This window comes from Saprolegnia diclina, assembly GCF_000281045.1.
Source record: "Saprolegnia diclina VS20 unplaced genomic scaffold supercont1.68, whole genome shotgun sequence".
Taxonomy (NCBI): Eukaryota; Oomycota; class Saprolegniomycetes; order Saprolegniales; family Saprolegniaceae; genus Saprolegnia; species Saprolegnia diclina.
This window is the reverse complement of record NW_008246135.1, coordinates 205,207-224,433: the sequence shown is the minus strand read 5'-3', so window position 1 is coordinate 224,433 and position 19,227 is coordinate 205,207. Positions and strand designations below refer to the sequence as shown.

Here is a 19,227-nt window from a genome sequence, read left to right as displayed (position 1 = left end):
GTAACAAAATAGTATTGAGTTGTACAACGCAAAACACCCTCCTTTACAGTGCCAAGAAGCCACAAGGCAGAACAAAAGGCCTGCGTTCACGTATCTTACACGACTAGGCTTTGGCAGCCTCCGTGTCTGTGGCCGACCGTCGCCGCACGCCTCGCCGGGAGCCAGGCGACGTGATCTTCGCAATCAGGATGCCGAGCGGCTCGAGGTATGCGTGCATGTTGTACTTGTCCTGGACGGTGGCAAGGACGCAAGCGCAGCGCGCTGACGTGTGTCGGGACGGACACACGTCTTCTTCGCCGCCGCAGATGGTTTTTTCGTGTTTGGCAAACGCGATCTTGGTCAAAGCGAGCGTAAAGCCATTGTAGTCGAGGCACTGCGACACGACTGCACGGTCGTCGGGCCACACGGGAAGACACGAGCAAAAGATGACGCTGGCTTTGGTCTCTGAGAGCTTGGTGTCAATCTACGGCACAGATTCAGAGCTACAAGATACCGAGAGAGGGTGTGTTGTACAAGCTTCAAGTGGTGAAGAAAGCCGAGGTAGCTCTGAAATTTTAGGAACGGCTGCAGCGACTGCGGCATGGGACTTGGCGATTTGGACGTCGTCGGGTCGTGCGTCACCCGGGTTGCGTGCTGGAGGAACGCCATTTCGAGCCCGATCCGGTGCATCGTCAGCACTTGCTGCGCACTCTCGTGCTTGAAGAAGAGCGTTTGAAAGTGCGTTGGGTCTTCAATGGATGCAAACGGCAAGAGGAAGTCGTGCAGGAGATAGAAGACGCTCGTCGAGTCTTCGAGACCTTCTTTGGCCAGTCGCTTGACGAGCCCCGCGACCTCGTCTAGAGATATTCGATATCATTATTTGCGCAATGACGTTATAACCACCTCGCTTGTAGTAGCCTAGTGCGGCTTGCACGACAAAGAGCAAAAAGTCCTGTCGACTCGTTGGCTGGTCACCTAGCACCTACGATTCAAAGCAATCGTGGTGGCATGAGGTGTGTACTGATGCCGTGCCGCGCCGGCTCTGGGATCGGAACACTCAAGTCTTCGAGGATCTTGGCTTTGGCCGCGAGCTTGAACGGTTCCTAGGAGATACACTTTGTAGTTTGGTCCAGTGGTCGCCGCATCGAACCCGATCGCTCCCGCCTTGAAGGCTCGCGTGGTATCGGAAGAGGTGGAAGAGAATGCGGGCATGCGCACGCAGGAGAGCACCAATGCGCTGCCGCTCTACCGCGTCTTTAACGACCTTTTCGACGCCCGCGACGGCCCAGTCGACCTACTTGGCTGTGAGTGTCTCGTGCACCAAAGCTAAGAGAACGTCAAAACAGGCGTGGTAGACGTTGCGTGGACATGTTGTCATGTCGGGTGCAGACACTTCGGTCTCGTCGGCCGTTGTCGGAGCGTCGCTGCTCAGAGCGTCGCTGGTGTTGCTCCGTGACGAGTGCGTGTCAGACATGGCGTCAAACGCCACGTGGGGTTTGGAGAGCGCATGAAGCCGCACCGGTGCGGGCTCGACGTTGCTCGGGGGCAATGGCGTCGGCACCGTGTCTTGGCCAATGCTATACACTTGCCGGTTGTGAAAGTGGTACCAGCGCTTGTCAAACTTCTTCTTGGCGGGGGCTGCCGACTTGGGATGGAGGATTTCATTGACCTGGTTGAACACAGCGTCGTCGTGGGCGCTGGACGCCGTCGTAAGGTTCTTTGCGAGACGCCGGAGCGCCTCGCGCGCGTATTTTTCGCGCACGGAAATGCTCCGCAGCATCGGTACTTGGTAGCCGCGCACCGGCGGCTCCGCGGGTGGCGTCGCCTTGGTGTACCGCGCGTCTTCCTCGTCCATGAGCTCGTGAATGTGCTTGCTCGTCGGCGTCAGGTCCCGTTGGTACGGAGACCGCGCACGCATTTGTCGTCCTGTCTGCGCAACACGCTAAAAATACTGGTCAAAATCCGGAAATTCCGTGTCAAAATGAATTAGATAGCTAGATAGATACTCCTATTCGATAGTTGGCCGCGGCTAGCCGACGCGGCCTCTTTCGCTGCGCTGCGCATGCTGAAGACCTTAGTTCAATGTGATGTGTAACATTGAGGCGACACCGGGCGAGTGGCAACTGGTGCCCTAGTTGCGCTGTCGACATCAGTGTTTGAGCACTGCAAATGTGAGTACGGAAAGCTTATGACTCAACTCGATGGGGAGTAGGAACACACGTGCTGTAACTGAGTTACAAAAGGATATACAAGTCGTCGTTTCCAGAACAAAGCTCGCGGCTTCTATCGACGTCAAAAGCGGGCGTCTAAAGCAGCGGCTGGTAGTGACTGTTGTCTTCGTACAGTTCCTGCTCGCGGCGCTCGCGATGGCGGCGTAGCGACCGCCGGACAAACGCCACGCCGAGCGCCACGACCACGAGCGCGCACCCCGACACGAGCGGCACCATGTTGGTCTTGAGCAACGCAAGCCCGCGGTCGGTCAGCGCCAGCGACGTCGGCGGCGCTGGCGCCGTGTCCCAAAAGTCGCCGCAGCTCAGCGGCGGCCACGAGAGCTGCGGCGGATACCACGCCGGGCGGCTCAGATGCTCGTAGCGCGGGTCGGGCGTGCATGACTTGGTTTGAGCCGGCGAATCGCCTGCTTCGACCCATTCGCCGTCGGCGTAGCTGTAGCTGTCGGTAAAGTACGACGCGCGCGGCGGCCACTCGAGACCAAATGGCGCCCACTCGGGTTTGGGCCCCCAGCTAATGTTGTCCCAGTTGGCAGGTGTCGGTGCCGGCGGTGCTGCCGGCGCGCCGCACCACGTGAGTCCTGCCGTCCAGCAGAGCCGCGGCGAATATTCACCGAGGCAGGTACCACTGGCACCCGAGTAGCACCCCGTGCAGTCGCCGCATTGACTTGGTTTAGCTTCTTCGACGAGCGACTCGCGGTAGTGCGTCTTTGCATCACGGCCGCGATTGGACTGATCGGTCGAGTCGCTGTACTTTGGGCGCGGCTTGAGACTCTCGCACGGAGGCTCCGTGCTACCGTACGACGACGGCTTCTCGGTCTTGGTGGGCGTGCCATAGTCATCCCCGTAGCGAGATGGCTTGCCCTTCCCAGGCGAGCCAGGACCATCGTTGCCATCGTATCGAGCGCCACGGCCCTTGTCACCGCTGGGTTTGCCATACTTGTCGCTGGGGGCCTTGGTCGGTCTGCCGTAGCCAGCGCTTGGTGGTCTGGTGGGCTTGCCGTAGCCGCTGCTTGGAGGGCTTGTCGGTCGGCCGTAGCCATTGCTTGGCGGGCTTGTCGGTCGGTCGTAGCCGTTGCTTGGTCTGCTTGTCGGTCGGTCATAGCCAGAGGATGGTGGACTGGTGGGCTTTCCATAGCCGCTGCTTGGAGGGCTGGTCGGTCGGTCATAGCCAGAGGATGGTGGGCTGGTGGGCTTGCCGTAGCCGCTGCTTGGTGGACTCGTAGGCTTGCCGTAGCCACTCGGTGGGCTGGTGGACTTGCCATATCCGCTGCTTGGTGGACTTGTAGGTGTGCTAGTGGCCTTGCCGTAACCGCTGCTTGGTGAATTCGCAGGCTTGCCGTAGCCACTCGGTGAACTCGTGGTTGGACTTCCATAGCCGTTGCTTGGTGGGCTAGTGGGCGTGCCGTGGCCGCTGCTGGGAGGACTGGTGCTCGGGTTGCCGTAGGCGCCACTTGGGGGGCTGGTACTGGGTGCCGCGTAGGCGCCACTTGAAGGTGGGCGGTCGTATGCGCTGTTTGCTGGCTTGCTCGCGTCGTATTGGCCAGCGGTCGGGGCCGTAGGATACATGCTCTCGTCCACGCGCCGGCTGTCCATGAGGTACTCGTACCCAGGTCGGCCAACGTTGCGCAAGAGGTGGCAATCGTCCAGCAAAACGTCCGACTTGTCCGTCATCTTGGTGCGACCGTGCGAATTCAAAAGTGAGCTCATGTGCTCGCCACGGACGTACCTGTTCTATCCTTCGCATACCGATACTACATAGTCGTCTAAAGGTTGTCGTCGAATGAGCACTAAACTTCTCCGTCGCTAGCATGGCTGCCATCTTGTGGATGTTCCATCGAAGGCCAAGCTGGCAATGATGTTCTAACGTTCGCATCGAAAAAACAACGTATCTTCTATGACAGTGCCCAGCTGCGAGAGCCACGGCAGCCCTGCCATGTCTAGCGCTGACGCCAACCATACTGCAGTTGTGAGCTGCTGCCCACCTTCTGTGCCCATTGCGAGGCCACCCACACAACTTGACAGCCTTCAAGTCGAGTCGCAAGCGCACAAGCACACGCGCGCGACCATGCACTGTGCGCAACGTAGCCATGTACGTCGCAGCAGCTGTTGCAGGCCCGTGCAGCGTGTTGGCAAGTCCCAGCCCGCGTCCATGGTCCAGGCATCGTTGGATCGAGCGTCGATATGGCCTGCCATCCCATATCCGGATGCTTTGGTATCATCCGGATGGCCACCGCTCCAATAAAACCCAAGACAGGAAGCATGCATCTCGAAGAGATCGCGGTGCTCGTGGGCCACGCCGAGTGCGTGTGGCATGCGTCGTGGAGCCCGGACGGGAGCCTCCTGGCAACGTGCGGCAGTGACAAGACGGTGCGCATCTGGGCCCGCGCGCGCAACAGCGCCAACCACTGGGACTGCGTCGCGACGCTCGAGGACGCGCAGAACCGAACGATCCGCGCTTGCGAGTGGTACGTTCGCCCTTTTCGCCGGTCATGGCTCACGTATCCTAGGTCGCCGAACGGGCAGTTCATTGCGTCCGTGAGCTTTGACGCGACCACGGTCATCTGGGAGCGCCGCGGCGACGTGTACGAGGTTATCGCGTCGCTCGAGGGCCACGAGAGCGAGGTCAAGTCGATCGCGTGGAGCCCGTCGGGGTCGTACCTCGCTACGTGCAGCCGCGACAAGAGCGTGTGGATCTGGGAGGCCGACCCAGACACGGACTTTGAGTGCATCTCGGTGCTGCATGCGCACAGCCAGGACGTCAAGTTTGTGCAGTGGCACCCGAGCGACGACATTCTCTTCTCAACATCGTACGACGATACGATCTGCGTCTGGGCCGAGAGCGACGGTACGCACTTGCCTCTCTCTGTTTTCTTACAACTTGTGTAGACGACTGGTACTGCAAGGAGACGCTCAAGGGCCATACCTCGACGGTGTGGGGCGTCACGCTGCGCGCCGACGGCGAGCGTATGGCGTCGTGCTCGGACGACACGAACGTACTGCTCTGGCAGCACCAGCCGGGCACGAGCGCCGACGGCCGGTACCCCTTGTCTGTACCAACCTATGATCCAAGCGTCCCCTAGGCCGACGTCGTGGCAGCCGCTGCAGGCCCTCGAAGGCTTCCACGAGCGGTCCGTCTTTAGCGTCGATTGGCACCCGACGCTCAACTGCATCGCCACGGGCGGTGGCGACGACGGGCTCCGTCTTTTTGCGCAAGAGAAACCCGAGAGTCCGTTCCAGCTCGCCTATGCGCATGCGCACGCCCACGCTGGTATCAACTTGATATTCGTTGATAAAATGGGCAACAAGACGACTCAATAGGTGACGTCAACTGCGTCCGCTGGTCCAAGCATGACCCGACGCTGCTCGTCTCGACTGGCGACGACTGCGTCGCGCGTCTCTGGCGACTCGTCGCGTAAAATAAAAGCTGGTAAGTCTCTGGTGTGTTCAGACTAGTGACGTTTTCAATACCAATCACTCGATCAGTCAATCCTCCAATGCGTCAATCAGTCAATCAGTCAGTCAATCAGTAGATTACTCAGTCGATAACTCAGTCGATCAATCAGTCGATCAATCAGTCAGTCGATCAGTCAGTCGATCAGTCGATCATTCCGTCGCAACAGAGCACGAATTACACGGTGCGCAAGATTTTTTCGCCGAGTTTGCCAAAGCAGCTGTCGAGTTCCAGCGCAAGGTCGTCCAACATATCATGGAGGAGCATTTCTTCAAGCCTACCACATCGAATTCACTCCCAGTGGCCGCAAGAAGGGGTCGTACAGCTCAATCACGACATGCTGCTCCAGCCCCGTGTCGAGAAGCGTGGCTTCGGCCACCTTGCGCGATCTACGTAGCGATCGTATCGATGCATAGGAGACAGAGGACGCACCGCAGAAACGCTGTGCGGTGCAGCTCGAGTGCACCTGCCATGCGACCAACATGCGTCGTCGAGATGCCACGTATCAGCGGCGTCTTGAAGAACGATGGCCGATCGCCAGGATCCAGCATTGTGTCGTGTTGAGCGGCGCTGGGGTCTGTGCTGCTGGTGATGCATGCGTCGGTGGAGACAGTCGTCGATACGAGGACGCTAAGCGGCACGACGCAGCCTCCTGCAGCGTCCGAGACGACGTTCTCGGCAGTTGCTAGGGCAACTGGCGGAGGATGTAGCAACCGGTCTTCGTCGGCTTGGACCGACTCGATCAGGTCGAGAAGCGATTGGAGCTGATCAAGTTCACTCTGGCGCCACATCTCGGTGGTCTGCACCTTCTCGTGCTGCTCAAGGACGTCGACCGTGTCCTGTGCAGTGCACTCAAGATCGATGGTAGCTAGGAGACTGTACCGTGAGGAGGTCATCCAGGAGCAGCTCGACGAGGTCTTCGGCGTGTGTGGTGACTTTTTCCATGTCTTTTGGCGATAAAAAGACACTGAGACTGGTCGCGTGGCGTCCTTGGATCGCACGCAGCGTCTCTTCGGCCTGGTGCACCAGCGGGTACAGACTCGACTATCCATCGAGTGATGCCACTGGTCATTGGCGACGTCTACCTTGAGTCCGTGGACGACATGCGCCGCGCGTCGAAGAAAGGTCTCGGGGGCTTCGTCGGTCGTTTGTTGATTGTTCCAGCGCACGGCCACCGACGCCTCTGCCCGTGAAAACATCTCGTTGATGCGGCGCTAGGTGCGGCATCAGCGACCGATCGATCTGATGGATGCGTACTTCGATCTGGTCGATGAACCACGCTTCTTGAAAGGTCGTGGGTAATGGCGACGCTGGTCTCGCTGCAATGACTGGCGACGGCGCCCGGTACATCGGTGACGGCGACGGCGTCTGCTGGATAGGGGATAACCCAACGCTGTGGGCCGACGCCGCCGAGCCCGCGTCCGAGGGCTCGATTTGCAATGGGCTGTCGGCCGTGAGCCACTCGGCCGACTGCAGCGTGTTGACGAGGATGACCCATTCACTGAGCCCGATGGTGTCGCCCAGGCCGTCGTTGACAAGGTACAGATAGTCGGTAATCTAGTCACGTACACTATGGACATGACTGTCTTGCAGTTGCGTGTTACCTGACGCAGCGTCGACGTGATACCGAGCAGCTGCAACCCCTGGTGGATCTCGCGCGCGTGAAGGACGCCCCGACGCTTCGTATCGAGCACTTTAAAAGTGCTCACAATGAGCTTGCGCTGGACTGGAGTTGGCGACGGCACGTCGATGATGGGCGGTGGGATCGACCGATAGGCAATGTCGTCGTCCTTGTCTTCTTGATTCGAGCTCGTCCGCACCGGCGACGACGGACGTATCACCGGGTTCGGACTGTAGCTCAGCGGTGGATGCGAGTGCTGCGTCGTCAATTGCAGCGGTTCCAAGGAACGAACAGCGGCGTGCGGCGACGGGACTCGACCTGGTGACGCCGCGACGATGGTGCAAACGGGCTCGGGCGCTGTGGCCGGCGGTGCTGGAGCGGCCGTTGGACGACGGGACCAATGTGTTTGAAGCGCAGGCTTTGTCTTGACCTTAGGAGTTGTTGTGACTGGTCGAGGACGCGCGATGGGCTCTTGCTTCACTGGCGGCTGGCTCGTCTTGGGCTGCGCGTACACACTGCGAATTGTCGTCTTTGGCGTTGCTGCCGGGACCTTATCGCGTATCCGCTTGGGGTCTTTTAGCAGCTGGTTCTTGGCGAGCGATTGATCAAAGAGGACGGCGCCGTGCACGTCGTCGTTCCATGCTGGTTTGACCGAGCGCTTTACCGGCGGTGGGCGGGCTGCCCACGGCGAGGGCTTGGGCTTGGCCCGTCGCGGCGCCGGCTTGGCGCGTGTCACTGGAATGTGGAACGCGATGGCGCGCGGGGCGTGATGCGACCCCGTCCCTCGCATCGCATCGTCGCGCTGCCGGGCGAAGCGCAGCTGCGTGTCCATCACGTCGTCCGTCGTGCAGGACGCGGCCAGATGGCTTTTTCGAAGAAGGTCTGAACGCACGCAACTTGAACTTGGCGACGCAAGAAGACAGCAATGCATATCGACAGGCGACCGCACAAGTCAACAGAGAAGCGAACGGTACCTCGAGCTATCATGGCAGCTCTAGGGGTCCCCACTCTCTCCTGAGAGGCGCGGCCAAGTGAGCTGCTCGCTGGCGTATCTTTCATCCGAGCCACGCGTTTGATTGGTGCACCATTCAACAATACGATGTTGGGATTGGCTGAAATCTTGAAAATGCCATCTTTACGGCCAATGGCCTTGGGCCGTCCAAACGTCACTCATTTCCATTTCTGCATGCTGTCGTCGATCTCGTCGATCTTTCGGGCAAGCCGCGAACCGTCGGACGCGGACCCTGCGGTGGTCACTGCGCCGGAGGCCGAGCCCGCGACGGAGCCGACCGAGGTGCTCGCGGGCGCCGACGAGGCCGTGAAGGAGGTGCACCCGATTCGGCGCAAGCTCAGCAACATCCGCCGCCGGCTCTCGCTCCTTGGCCGCTCCAAGGGCCTCGATACAAGCTTGCAAAACACAGAGGAAGACGACCAAGACGGAGGCAACGACGACGTCGAGTCTGTAAACGACACGCAGCAAAAGCTGTCCGACATGATCGCGACCAAGTCGGTGGTCGAGATCCAAAACGAAGCCAAGGTACATACATCTGCACACTTGGTCATTGTCTCGTACGCCACACGTAGAGAATATGCGCCATCCTGAGCGGTGATGTCAAGAAGCACCTCAAGATCCTCAAGACACTCGACGCCGCCAACCCGGTCCTGGACGACGTCAAGAAAGCGATGGCCGAAGCCAACATTTGGCTTGTCCAGTGCTTGAGCGCACCGAGCGTTCCACGCTGCGAAGCCGACTGCATCAAAGAGGCCAAGCTCAGTCAGCAATACCACGCCGAGCGTTGCCTCCTCGACGCCAATGCGATGGCCGTTGCCGAAATCAAGCGCCTCAGCGATCTCGCCCACTCCAACACGGAGCCCAAAGCCCCTGGCTTTTCTGTCGATCCGTGAGCGCGTCTCTAACGTAGCCCACGTGCTGTATTGCATCTACGCCTTGAACGGCTTTCGATGTCTAGTTTCTATTCTAGAGAGTCTCAATCATGGGCGGGCGGAGGGCGCGGACGAGCTCCAGCAGGCAGTAGGCGTCGTTCGCTGCATACGCAACCTGGTCGGGCGACAGCGGCCGGGCCTCCCAGTCACTCGTCTGCTGACTCTTGTTGAGCGGCGCGAGCAGAGTCTCTTCGACGCATCGGCTCAAACCGACTTGGTTGCGCTTCGTGAGCTTGCAGTAGTAGCTCTGCACGTCCAAGACGCTCTCCCACTCGTCGTACTCGAAGCACGTGGCGTCGGGGAACGACCACTGGAGCCGCGAGACGTCTTGGTGCAGCCCAAAGCCAAGCTTCCATATCGACGCGTTCTGGACGACCATATCGAAGAGCCCGTGCATCTCGTTGGACCACGCCGTGAGCACATCGAGGACAAAGACGTGGCTCACACACGCGAGCTGGACCACAGCGCACTTGGACTTCATCTTGGCGTGGACATCGGGGCGCCACTCGACGTCAATGCCCACAAGGCGGCTACGACAGAGCACAGAGGACGCGACCGCAACAGCCTCGACCGTGTCGACCACCATCGTCACGGCAGTCGTAGGCAGCGACCAGTAGATGCGGTTGGGATCGACGAGTACCGTCTTGCGCGTGTACGTGGCTTCCAGCTGCATGAGGGCGGGGAAGGCCTCTTGGAGCGCAAATTCCATGGCGAGCACTTGGACGTCGGCGACGTGCAGACTCGGGTACTCGTCGTCGTCGAGCAGCCGCGCCTCGAGGCTTTGGAGAAACGTTTGGGCCGCAATGACCGCACTCGACAGGTACTTGGCGGTCGCGCGAATGTACTTGACGCCGACAGTATTGCCGTTGGCATAGAGCTCTGCGAAATGCGCCGCGAGAACGATCGCGTGCTCCGGAGCGAAGAAGACGTCGTGGGCGAGCACAAAGTTGATCGTCTTCTCGGCATTGTCTTGCAGAGTGGCAACCCGGCAGTAGTCGACGAGCCGACCGGCGTCCGCCGCACAGAGGTCGAGCACGCGGTCCAATTCTGCAACCAAGTGCACGGGCATCGCGTCGAGCTCGTTCAAGCAGTACGCCACGTGGTGTGGGCCATGCGTCCCCGGCACCTACGCAAGGCGTTGTCGGGTCCACACTGAGGTCGGCGGACGCTACCATAGCGAGGAGGAGCTTGGCGAACTTGGCCTGGAGGCGGAAACCCACGTCGATCGACGGGAACGCCAGCAGCGCTTGCAGCAGAAAGAGATACGGATCCTGCGTCGCGCGGATCGCAGCGCAAATGTCGTCTTGGGCGAGCTCTTTGGCCGCCTTGTCCCGCACGGAAGTGAGCCGCTCGGTCAAGTGCTGGGCAAAGAGGATCGGGGCGCATGAGAGCTCCTCGATCGACGCACACCAGAGCGCGCCGCACGACGTCGTCTCGACCGGCGCCTTGGCGCGTAACGCAGCGGCGTGGGCGGCCGTCGCCTCAAAGATGGCACGCTTTTCAAACACTATCTGTGTGGTGAGTCCTCGGCCACGCAAGCGGCTCGTTGGTGATGGACGTACGCACTTTGAGGCACTTGGCGCGCCCGATCCCGTCCATTTGACCACTTTTGGCCGTGTATTTTGTGTACATTTCGCGTAAAATCGACGCGTAGACCGGGACAGGCAGCAGATGCGCGTGGGCCTGCAGCGTGTGCAGGCGGTCAAGCGCCATCTCGAGCGTCGGGCCGTGGATGCAGGTCAGCAGAAGCGCGCGCTCGACCGTGGCCGTCGTGCCGCCCGAGAGATATGCGAGCGCCGCCAAGGCGCCGTCGACGTTGCCAGCATACACGCAAGCTTGCACGAGCTCGTCGAGTAGCAACTGGCGGTCGTGGCCAACACCAACGAGCGTTGCCATCATGTCGAGACCGAGGTGTTCGTGGAGGCCGTAGAGACGCAAGATATAACTGGCCATCTTGGGCGAGATCACAATGGCATCCCGCAGCGCGAGGTCGACAACATTCCGGACGTGCCACGTCTCGGGCGACGGCGCCGCGCTCAAGTCGCGCATGAGGAGGTAGCAGCCACGAATGTACTTGCGCACAATGGTTTGCGTGCGAGGGACGTGGCAGTCGTCCATCTGGGCGAACGCACGCCATGCGTCGTCGATCGCGTGACAGCAAATGTACGCGTCAATCATCGCCAAGTACGTCGACGGGCCCGGCGTCACCGTGGGCTGCGCCGGTACCGGATCTCGACTCGCATCGTTCAGGAAGGTCCAGCCGGCATGAGCAAGCGTGGTCATTGCGTCAAAGACGACGTGGACTTGCTCCCGCCACTTGCGCTTGCGGCACTGATGAATGAGCGTCTCGAAATCCATCCTAGAGCGATACCGGATAGTAGTATCCAGGATAGACTAAACGCGTATGTAGATACTTGGTGGGAAGCACGCCCTTGAGGACGCGTTCAATGAGGCGATCGATATCGTGCAGGATGACCGACTGCCGCACGGACGCCGGCGTCTCGTAGCCCAAACACCCTTGGTACTTGTCTACACTTGGTTGTACAGAGGGACGACAAATAGCAAGGACGCACCGTCTGTGACAGACGACGACGACGAGGCCAAGAAGAGGCGCGTCTTGTCCGCTGCATCCAAGAGACCGTCCGCGACCCAGCCGTCGACGATGCGCGCGTTTGATGGCTCGCGCGCGACGCGGCTAATGGCCAGGATGCTCTTATCGCCGAGGAGTTCGAGGCCGTAGTCGAGGCGTCGTTGCTGCAAGACGCCAGTGATCACATCGATGGCCTTGCGCTTCGCACACGTCTCGAGGGCCTCCGTGTACAGCGACGGATCGCACGTCTTGTCGAGCAGCCGAGCGTGCTCGAGGACGTTCAAAACGTAACTCACGTCGACAGTGTCGCTGGCATGTTTGTCAGTCGTCGATCGATGGCGCGTTCGTACCTCATGGCGAGCACGCGGATGATGGTGGTAAACGTCACAATGTTGGGCTGCACGTCGGTTGCGAGCATCTGCTTGTACATGGCGAGGCCTATTTCGGCCTGCTGGCCACGGCCAAGCACGTCGATGAGCGCCGTGTACGCAAAGACGTCGGGCGTAAAGCCGTGCACGCCGAGAAGGTCGAACGCGCGCTGGGCCTCCATGGCCTTGCCGCAGCGCTGGCTCGCCGTAATGAGCGTGTTGATGGCGTAGTTGGCTTGGATGGTCGGCTGCGCGGGAATGTCGCCGTCGCCAGTTTCATGCAGCTGCAGCAACCAAACCACGTACGCGTACGCCTTCTCCGGCTCGCGCTTGGCCCAGCGGAAGATAGGCTTGAGCAAGAGGCGCGTCTCGGGCGTTGGCGTCTCCAGCGACGCGAGGTCGCGCACGAGGTCGGCCGTCGCTTCGTCCTCTGCCCACGCGTACATCATCCCGAATTCGACTTTGCCCTCTGGCACAATCGACGCTGATTGGCTTACAGACCCCACGCGTGGCAGGCCCAGCGTGCGCGGTGGACAGCGAAAGCAAAGGCGGCGTGCCTTTAGACACTTGAACGTATAGTGATTCCTTGCACTTTGATGCGAGAGGGACGCGGCGTCATGCTCGCGTGGCCTCGCAAAGTTGCGTGCGTCCAGCCAGGTGATATCCTCTGACAATGGATATGTATTTGCACAGGTTTTCTCGCAAGATCACACAAAGATTGCCGAACGCTCATGGCCGACGACGACCAGCGCGACCGGCTCCTTAGCGGCAGCGTGGACGCTCCGCCCATCTCGCCGGCGGCGAGCCCACGCTGGTATTGCCGGCGGCGCGTGCAAGTGGTCCTCGCGCTCGTAGGCTGCATCGTCATCGCTCTCGTGACGCTCGTGCACTTGGTCTTGGCGCTGCGGGGCACGACGATGGCCTTTCGCTCGCTGCATTTGCCCGACCTCTGCAGCGACAAGTCGCTTGGCGCCGTCGGCGTCGAGTTTGTCAACCCGTCGCTGTGCGCGCCGACGATCGGGCCGTTCGATGTGCACCTCTCGACCAACGGCACCTCGCTTCTAGTCGTATCGTTGCCAGCGTTTTCGCTCGCGACCGGCGCCTCGTCGGTGCAGTCGCACGTCTTCTTCTCCGTCCAAGCATCGCCGATGGACCTCCAGCGCTTTCTCTTTCAGTCGCCGACGCCAGAGCTGACTGTGTCGGGGTCCATTCCGATCCACATCTCGTGTCTTCTTGTGCCATTTACCGTCCATGTCGACGTCCACGACTTGCTGCCGTCGTCTTCCTCGGTCCATCGGTCTGGCATGTGGGCCTTTCCTCGGCGGCGGCGATCAGCACCCAATGACTTTGACATTGCCAAGCACATTGACGAAATGATACATTCGATACTCCACACGATCGGGCTCTCGCGCGGCCATATCGACGAAGACGACCATGGCATCTACGTCTTCTCGGACGTGACGTTCGAGTACGCGTCGCAGGTGCAGTGGACTGTGCCCGACCTGAGCTTTGAGCTCACGCACCCCATGAAGAACGAAACTTTGCTCCGGGTTGGGTTTTATGGCTTTACACTTGGTGGCGGTACGACGCACATTGCCACGTACACATATTTGGCGCACGCCGACACGGCGCCGCTCGAAGACGTGCTGCAGTCGTACCTCGGCGGGTCCAACGTCTCGCTGGCCATTGTCGGCGGCCACCCGCAGTCGCACTGCCTCGCGCAGCAGCTCTTCAACCGCATGTCGTTCCCAATCGAGATTCCTGGCACGATTGACGGTCAGCCAGCCTTTTTGCGCAAGTATGAGCTCAACCCGACGCTCAAGAAGCTCGACTCGGAGACGCACACGTGCGAGCTCCGACTGGACGTCGACCTCCAGATCCACAACCCGCTCCCGATCGAACTGGATCTGCTCCACTTGCAGTTTGACATTTTGTACCAGAACACGTCGACGAAGCTCCCGCCAAAGGATCTGGCAACCGCTATTGACGAGACGGCGGTCGCGTGGCCGGCCCAGGCCGTCAACAACGTCTCATTCCCGATCCTTGTCACGTCGTTTGAGGTCTGCGAAGACCTCATTGTGCTCTACCTCAGCGACCAGCTGGCCTTTTCGTTGCATCATGGCAACCTCACGATCGCGCTTGGCGGCGGCAGTGCGTTTGAGATTCCGTTCACTGTCGATGACATTCGGGTCCACCCGCCAACAGAGGTCCTCGAGAGCACAGACACAGAAGCTACGTCCGCCTAAGACTGTAGTATATAGCATCCTTTGGTTCTTAAACCATCTTGGTGGTGGCCGAGCGCTGCATGGGACTGGTCAACCTCATGGCCGCCTCTGCGCCAGAGTCGACCAGTCGTTTGGTCAAGCCAGGTTCTGTTTGGGCCACCTACTTCGCTCCGTCAGGAGAACCAAACGTGTACCAGAATTCGCAGTCTCAGACTCCACGAATGCAGCAGTCACTTCGCGCCACGGTGCTAGCACGCCACGGTTGTAGAGTTGTTGGCAAGATTGTCTGTATTCGTTGTGCTGAGAGTACAGTGGAGTAATAGAAAGTGTGTATACATGCAAGCTTAGATGGCGTGGACCATCTTGAGGACGCGGACAAGAATGGCCACCGAGAGGCCAAAGATGACGACCCACATGAGTGCGATGCTCACCATGTTCTTCCGGCGAAGGCTTGCGAGGTGGACGCCGGCCTCTTGGGCGTCGGCGCGGGTGTCCTTGACGTTCTCTTGCGCCCGTTCGAGCTGCTCGCGCTGCATCATGAGGTTGTTGTCGATGTTGATACCGACAGCTTGCGTCTCGCCAATGATGTTCTTGGCCTCGTTTAAATAGCCGCCCGTGCGGTCCAGACGCTCTTGATGGACGTGCGGGTTGCTACCGCCTGCCGCGGGCGCCGGCTGTCGTTCGGCTGCATTCCCGAGCAAAAGCGCTTTCACGAGGTTGTTGTTGAGCTTCTCGAGGTCCGAGTTGCAGCTGCGGATCTGCGCCTGCATCTTGCGCTTCATTTGGGCGTCGCCGCCCTTGGCCTCTTGGTCGAGGATGCGCAAGTAGCGCTCGACCTCTTCGATGCGGTGGCGGGCGTCGCGCTCGAGCTGGTCGCGCCGGGATGCGTTGGCGCTCGGCATCTCCTTGATGATGGCCATCGCCTCGGTCCGCAGCTCCTTGAACGTCTCATAGTACTCTTGGAACGACTCGGTCATGCTGCTCACACTGCTGCTCGCCGCTCGGAAGAAGTCAGAGTGCGGGAATTGCCACACGATGCCATTGGTTAAAAGGCGGGTAAACGAAGAGATTTTGACCAATCAAAACGCGAAATAGTTGGGAAAATCCAGTCGACTAAAAATGCACAATTTCCAAATATATTTACACGGGGCGAAGGACCTTAGATGTCCAAAGGTCTCTAGTCCTCCGTTTTAGGGAAAGGGACACTATGGTACACTAGAATAAGACAATACTTACCGAGTCTTCGAATGACGAGGTTGAGAACCTGGAGGGTGATGTCGCCGTCGCCACTGGGCAAGATCCAAAGTATCTTTTTGAGCAAGTGTTGTGGACAGGATGTCGGTCGACATCCCCAGGCAAGCACGCGAAAATCAAAACTCAAACTCAAAGGTTGCAAACTCGCGAGTCATGCATGACGCACATGACGTTCTACTGGCGCTGTAGCTCCTCGTACAAGACCATGTATCGTCAAGATGACTACAAGGAGACAATTGTTATGAAGTTAGTCGATTAGGCAACGACGCCCCACACGTTCTTAATTTTGTCCACAAACCAGTAGACAATCCCTCCCACAAGGAGAAAGATGATGAACCAGAGAAAGAAAATCTTGACGTTGTTCTTGCGCTTGAGGCTCTTGAGGTGCAGCGCGGCCTCTTTCACGTCGACGCGCGTTGCATGCACATTGACTTGGGCCCGGCGCAGCTGGTCGCCCTGCGTCGCGAGGCTCTCGCCGACGCCGATCGCGATGGCGCGCGTCTCTTCAATGGTCGTGATGGCGTCGTTCAGGACGGCGCCGGTGCGGTCGAGTCGGTCTTGGACCGTCACGGTCGTCGTGCCCGTGCTCCGCTCGTGGGCAGCGCCGACCAAGACCGCTTTCGAGAGGTTGTTGTGGAGCTTCTCGAGGTCCGACTTGCAGCTGTGCAGCTGCGTTTGCATCTTGCGCTTCATTTGGGCGTCGCCGCCCAGCGCCTCTTGGCCGAGAATGCGCACGTAGCGCTCAACTTCGTCGATGCGGTCCTGCGCGTCGCGCTCGAGGGCCATGCGGCGGTCCACCGGCGCATCGGGAATGAGGCGGATGACGGCTGCCGCCTCGGACCGGAGGTCCTTGAACGCTTCGTAGTACTCGCGGAAGGACTCGGTCATCGCGCTGCTGATTTCTGTCTGCACCCGTGTGTCACTCTCTGCAGGGACAGAGTGCGTGTGTGTTGGACGCAAGGCCATTGGCTAAAATCGAATGCGATAAAAGCGATGCGCCAATCGCATCGCGTTATGCGAGTTGACACCGAGCGCCGCGATGAGAAACGTGTTTGAATGGAATACTATATAGTGTGGCATAAAGACTAGGAGTACTTACTAGACAGCTATGTAAAGAGGTAAAGAGTTGGAGTTAAAAAGACTTATCGTAGTATCGCCACGACGAGGCGACAGCATGCCGTCGATGGTTCGAGACGATCCCGACCGCCTCAAGTAATCGACCTCCTGATTGGTCGTTGCTTTTTCGAACCACCAATCCCAATCGAGAGTAAAGGCGACCAAAGTCCACCACCATCACAGCGCGGACGCGTGATGGGTTCGACGCAGACCAAGGCAGAACGACATAACTGATATGTCCGCCTCGGAGCGCTTTCTCTTGCTCCTCGGTCTTCTAGCGCCGTTGCCGACACTTCACCGCAGCGACGACGACGACGACCGACAGCAGTGGTGCCTGCATTGGGTGCTCGTTGCCCTCCTTATGTCGACGCATCCGTCACTCGACCTAGTGGTTTCGCGAGGTCAAGCTATCGAAGACCTTGCCGCGCTCATGGCCCACGCCCCGACAACAACCGAGAATGTGGCCAAGTACCAGCGCATTGCTCGGGCCTTGCGAGGGTCGACTCAACTCGAGGCGACACCGCCGTACCGACCGCCTGCGAAGCCCAAGCACGGCTATCTGAAGACCAAAATGTGCTATCACATGAAGAAGGGATCGTGTTCGTTTGGTGCGAGCTGCGTGTACGTCATCGATACGTGGGCGCGATTCTTTGACATTTGAGATGTAGCTACGCGCACTCGACCGCCGAGCTGCGACCGTTTGTCACCGATGCAGCCCGGGCAATCTCTGCTGACACAAGCACGGCCACGACGGAGAGGTGAGAGCTCGATCGCCGCTAGCTCATGTACACGGTGCGACTGTAGTTCCGGCTCGGACGCCGACGGCTATGGCTCCCCCGTCAAGTCTGCGTGGCATTACAACCCTGGTCCCTTACCGTCGGTTCGAACCCTCACGAACGAGCGCTGTGCGTCGTCCGAGAACTGGCGAGCGCTACCTCTCGTGTCCAAGCCAGCGTGCACCTTTTACCGCCGCGGTACCTGCACCCGCGGCGACGACTGCGAGTACGCACGCGAGGTGGCGTTGACCAACCAATTGACACGTGACGTAGGTATCGTCACGACAGCAGTGAGTGGAACAAGATCAAGACGAAGTTGTGCGTCAACCATACGCGAGGCAGCTGCACGTTTGGCGCCAAGTGCACGTACGCCTCGGTCTCCTCTGCAACCGGTCACACGAGCAACGTGTCTTAGCTATGCGCATGGCGAGAGTGAACTCCGCTCGCGCTCGTATCGCAAGAGCAGTCTTGGCCGTAGCCCGTTGGTCTCGGCAACGTTGAAGGATACGAGTGCCAGCGGTGCGTCGACTACCGAGCCTCGTGTGGCACCTCCCTGCTCGTGGTAAGTCGACCAAGAAATTAGCATAATCACTGTATATAACAAAGGAGCTCTTGATTTGCATGCGGCGAGCGACTATGTACGGGTCCCCTCGCGTGAGCCTTGGTGTTGCATCGAGCAAGGAGGAGGGGAGCGTCCTTTGTGTGACTGCAGGTAGTTGAAGTGACTGAGATGTTTCGGGGTTGCTAAAGTAGTTTATCTCCAAAGCTATCGGCAAGTGGGGGTGCATGATACATATGTAACATAGCCAAGGGACCCTACCCTCGCTCGTACCCGAATTCGCGTTATTGCCTGCTGCAAAAAGCGATCAATTTGCCGTTCCTTGATTCGTTAGTGTCGATAGCGCAAATAAAACTTGTAAAGGAGGGTGTACACGATGCCCGCGAGCAGACCGAGGATGATGAGCGAGAGCAGAATCAAATTCGAAAACGCTTTTCGCGCCAGGCTGCGCAAATGGCTCTTGGCGTCCTGTACGTCCGCGCGCGTCTCGTCCACGTTGCCTTGCGCCCGCTCCAGATGCTCGCGCTGGACCGCAAGATTCGCGTCAACACTGACCGCAACCTCGTCGATCTCGGCAACCGTGCGCTTGGCGTCCTGCAGATGGTTGGTTGTCCGGTCCATGCCCGCTTGGTACGCGGCCGCTTGCTCCTGCGCGGTGCGTGGGGCCGGTGCCGCCGGCCGCCCCAATAGCGCCTCCTTCTCGAGGCTGCTCTTGAGCTTTGCAATGTCGCCATGACACACGCGCAGCTGCGACTGCATCTTGCGCTTCTCCTGTGCATCGCCGCCCTTGGCCTCCTGCTCGAGGATACGGTAGTAGCGCTCGAGCTCCTGGAGCTTGGCGTTGGCATCGCGGAGCAGCTCGGTCTTCTTGTCGCCAGTAGCCGCAGCGATGCGCTTGAGGAGCCCGACGACGTCGGCCCGCGCGTCCTTGAACGTCTCGTAGTACTCGACGAAGCCCTCGGACATTTCGCCAACTGAAAGATCTCGGGTGCCCTGGATGCGATTGGCCAAAATGAGCATCCGAAAATACGGCGCGATCGTGGATTGGCTGCTTTTTGATACGCAGCATTTGCACCAATGGACGCGCGACGCTGCTATAAATTTAGCGTCCGT

The 19,227-nt window shown here is 59.4% G+C and overlaps 11 protein-coding genes across 12 annotated transcripts; 4 read left to right on the top strand and 7 right to left on the bottom strand.

Moving 5' to 3' along the window:
- Positions 1-1,931, bottom strand: SDRG_14198 (hypothetical protein). Its single transcript, XM_008620309.1, has 6 exons — positions 1,316-1,931; positions 1,130-1,273; positions 1,001-1,082; positions 883-954; positions 514-836; positions 1-463 (listed from the first exon to the last, which is right to left on the bottom strand). Exons 1-6 carry the CDS (start codon positions 1,895-1,897, stop codon positions 104-106), a joined length of 1,563 nt encoding a protein of 520 aa, XP_008618531.1. The 5' UTR covers positions 1,898-1,931; the 3' UTR covers positions 1-103.
- A 354-nt stretch (positions 1,932-2,285) lies between these two features.
- Positions 2,286-3,881, bottom strand: SDRG_14197 (hypothetical protein; the record flags this gene model as incomplete). Its single annotated transcript, XM_008620308.1, has 1 exon — positions 2,286-3,881. One exon carries the CDS (start codon positions 3,879-3,881, stop codon positions 2,286-2,288), a length of 1,596 nt encoding a protein of 531 aa, XP_008618530.1.
- A 588-nt stretch (positions 3,882-4,469) lies between these two features.
- On the top strand, positions 4,470-5,626 carry SDRG_14196 (hypothetical protein; the record flags this gene model as incomplete). The annotated part of the gene is made up of 4 exons (XM_008620307.1): positions 4,470-5,055; positions 5,097-5,247; positions 5,291-5,478; positions 5,529-5,626. 4 exons carry the CDS (start codon positions 4,470-4,472, stop codon positions 5,624-5,626), a joined length of 1,023 nt encoding a protein of 340 aa, XP_008618529.1.
- Positions 5,627-5,645: 19 nt separating this feature from the next.
- SDRG_14195 (hypothetical protein) lies at positions 5,646-8,141 on the bottom strand. The gene is made up of 7 exons (XM_008620306.1): positions 7,266-8,141; positions 6,919-7,218; positions 6,747-6,875; positions 6,544-6,705; positions 6,094-6,500; positions 5,985-6,050; positions 5,646-5,938 (listed from the first exon to the last, which is right to left on the bottom strand). Exons 1-7 carry the CDS (start codon positions 8,112-8,114, stop codon positions 5,839-5,841), a joined length of 2,013 nt encoding a protein of 670 aa, XP_008618528.1. The 5' UTR covers positions 8,115-8,141; the 3' UTR covers positions 5,646-5,838.
- Positions 8,142-8,468: 327 nt separating this feature from the next.
- Positions 8,469-9,187, top strand: SDRG_14194 (hypothetical protein; the record flags this gene model as incomplete). Its single annotated transcript, XM_008620305.1, has 2 exons — positions 8,469-8,819; positions 8,867-9,187. The coding sequence occupies 2 exons, from the start codon at positions 8,469-8,471 to the stop codon at positions 9,185-9,187; spliced, it is 672 nt and encodes a 223-aa protein (XP_008618527.1).
- On the bottom strand, positions 9,165-12,810 carry SDRG_14193 (hypothetical protein). The gene is made up of 6 exons (XM_008620304.1): positions 12,167-12,810; positions 11,800-12,125; positions 11,641-11,755; positions 10,789-11,585; positions 10,399-10,733; positions 9,165-10,352 (listed from the first exon to the last, which is right to left on the bottom strand). Exons 1-6 carry the CDS (start codon positions 12,631-12,633, stop codon positions 9,261-9,263), a joined length of 3,132 nt encoding a protein of 1,043 aa, XP_008618526.1. The 5' UTR covers positions 12,634-12,810; the 3' UTR covers positions 9,165-9,260.
- A 73-nt stretch (positions 12,811-12,883) lies between these two features.
- Positions 12,884-14,478, top strand: SDRG_14192 (hypothetical protein). The gene has a single exon (XM_008620303.1). It carries the CDS (start codon positions 12,916-12,918, stop codon positions 14,428-14,430), a length of 1,515 nt encoding a protein of 504 aa, XP_008618525.1. The 5' UTR covers positions 12,884-12,915; the 3' UTR covers positions 14,431-14,478.
- On the bottom strand, positions 13,729-15,424 carry SDRG_14191. Of its 2 annotated transcripts, none has more exons than XM_008620301.1 (2): positions 14,272-15,424; positions 13,729-14,226 (listed from the first exon to the last, which is right to left on the bottom strand). In XM_008620301.1, exon 1 carries the CDS (start codon positions 15,384-15,386, stop codon positions 14,754-14,756), a length of 633 nt encoding a protein of 210 aa, XP_008618523.1. In that variant the 5' UTR covers positions 15,387-15,424; the 3' UTR covers positions 13,729-14,226; positions 14,272-14,753. The 2 variants fall into 2 exon arrangements, with proteins under 2 accessions (XP_008618523.1, XP_008618524.1); XM_008620302.1 differs by lacking the exon at positions 13,729-14,226 and having other exon boundaries at positions 14,672-14,695; positions 14,746-15,386.
- Positions 15,425-15,798: 374 nt separating this feature from the next.
- SDRG_14190 (hypothetical protein) lies at positions 15,799-16,599 on the bottom strand. The gene has a single exon (XM_008620300.1). It carries the CDS (start codon positions 16,549-16,551, stop codon positions 15,919-15,921), a length of 633 nt encoding a protein of 210 aa, XP_008618522.1. The 5' UTR covers positions 16,552-16,599; the 3' UTR covers positions 15,799-15,918.
- A 390-nt stretch (positions 16,600-16,989) lies between these two features.
- Positions 16,990-17,970, top strand: SDRG_14189 (hypothetical protein; the record flags this gene model as incomplete). The annotated part of the gene is made up of 4 exons (XM_008620299.1): positions 16,990-17,400; positions 17,448-17,537; positions 17,584-17,781; positions 17,829-17,970. Exons 1-4 carry the CDS (start codon positions 17,015-17,017, stop codon positions 17,968-17,970), a joined length of 816 nt encoding a protein of 271 aa, XP_008618521.1. The 5' UTR covers positions 16,990-17,014.
- A 433-nt stretch (positions 17,971-18,403) lies between these two features.
- On the bottom strand, positions 18,404-19,116 carry SDRG_14188 (hypothetical protein). Its single transcript, XM_008620298.1, has one exon. The coding sequence runs from the start codon at positions 19,078-19,080 to the stop codon at positions 18,445-18,447; it is 636 nt and encodes a 211-aa protein (XP_008618520.1). The 5' UTR covers positions 19,081-19,116; the 3' UTR covers positions 18,404-18,444.
- Between the last annotated feature and the right edge of the window lie 111 nt (positions 19,117-19,227).

Coding starts and splice junctions, on each gene's coding strand:
- SDRG_14198 (XM_008620309.1), bottom strand. CDS start 1,897: ATGCGTGCGCGGTCTCCGTACCAACGGGACCTGACGCCGACGAGCAAG. Junction 1,083..1,129: donor TTCAAGGCGGGAGCGATCGG/GTTCGATGCGGC, acceptor TGTATCTCCTAG/GAACCGTTCAAGCTCGCGGC. Junction 837..882: donor ACTAGGCTACTACAAGCGAG/GTGGTTATAACG, acceptor GAATATCTCTAG/ACGAGGTCGCGGGGCTCGTC.
- SDRG_14195 (XM_008620306.1), bottom strand. CDS start 8,114: ATGGACACGCAGCTGCGCTTCGCCCGGCAGCGCGACGATGCGATGCGA. Junction 7,219..7,265: donor TCACGTCGACGCTGCGTCAG/GTAACACGCAAC, acceptor GTACGTGACTAG/ATTACCGACTATCTGTACCT. Junction 6,876..6,918: donor GGTTCATCGACCAGATCGAA/GTACGCATCCAT, acceptor TGCCGCACCTAG/CGCCGCATCAACGAGATGTT.
- SDRG_14193 (XM_008620304.1), bottom strand. CDS start 12,633: ATGATGTACGCGTGGGCAGAGGACGAAGCGACGGCCGACCTCGTGCGC. Junction 11,756..11,799: donor GTCGTCGTCTGTCACAGACG/GTGCGTCCTTGC, acceptor AACCAAGTGTAG/ACAAGTACCAAGGGTGTTTG. Junction 10,353..10,398: donor CCAAGCTCCTCCTCGCTATG/GTAGCGTCCGCC, acceptor CGCCTTGCGTAG/GTGCCGGGGACGCATGGCCC.
- SDRG_14192 (XM_008620303.1), top strand. CDS start 12,916: ATGGCCGACGACGACCAGCGCGACCGGCTCCTTAGCGGCAGCGTGGAC.
- SDRG_14191 (XM_008620301.1), bottom strand. CDS start 15,386: ATGACCGAGTCGTTCCAAGAGTACTATGAGACGTTCAAGGAGCTGCGG.
- SDRG_14190 (XM_008620300.1), bottom strand. CDS start 16,551: ATGACCGAGTCCTTCCGCGAGTACTACGAAGCGTTCAAGGACCTCCGG.
- SDRG_14188 (XM_008620298.1), bottom strand. CDS start 19,080: ATGTCCGAGGGCTTCGTCGAGTACTACGAGACGTTCAAGGACGCGCGG.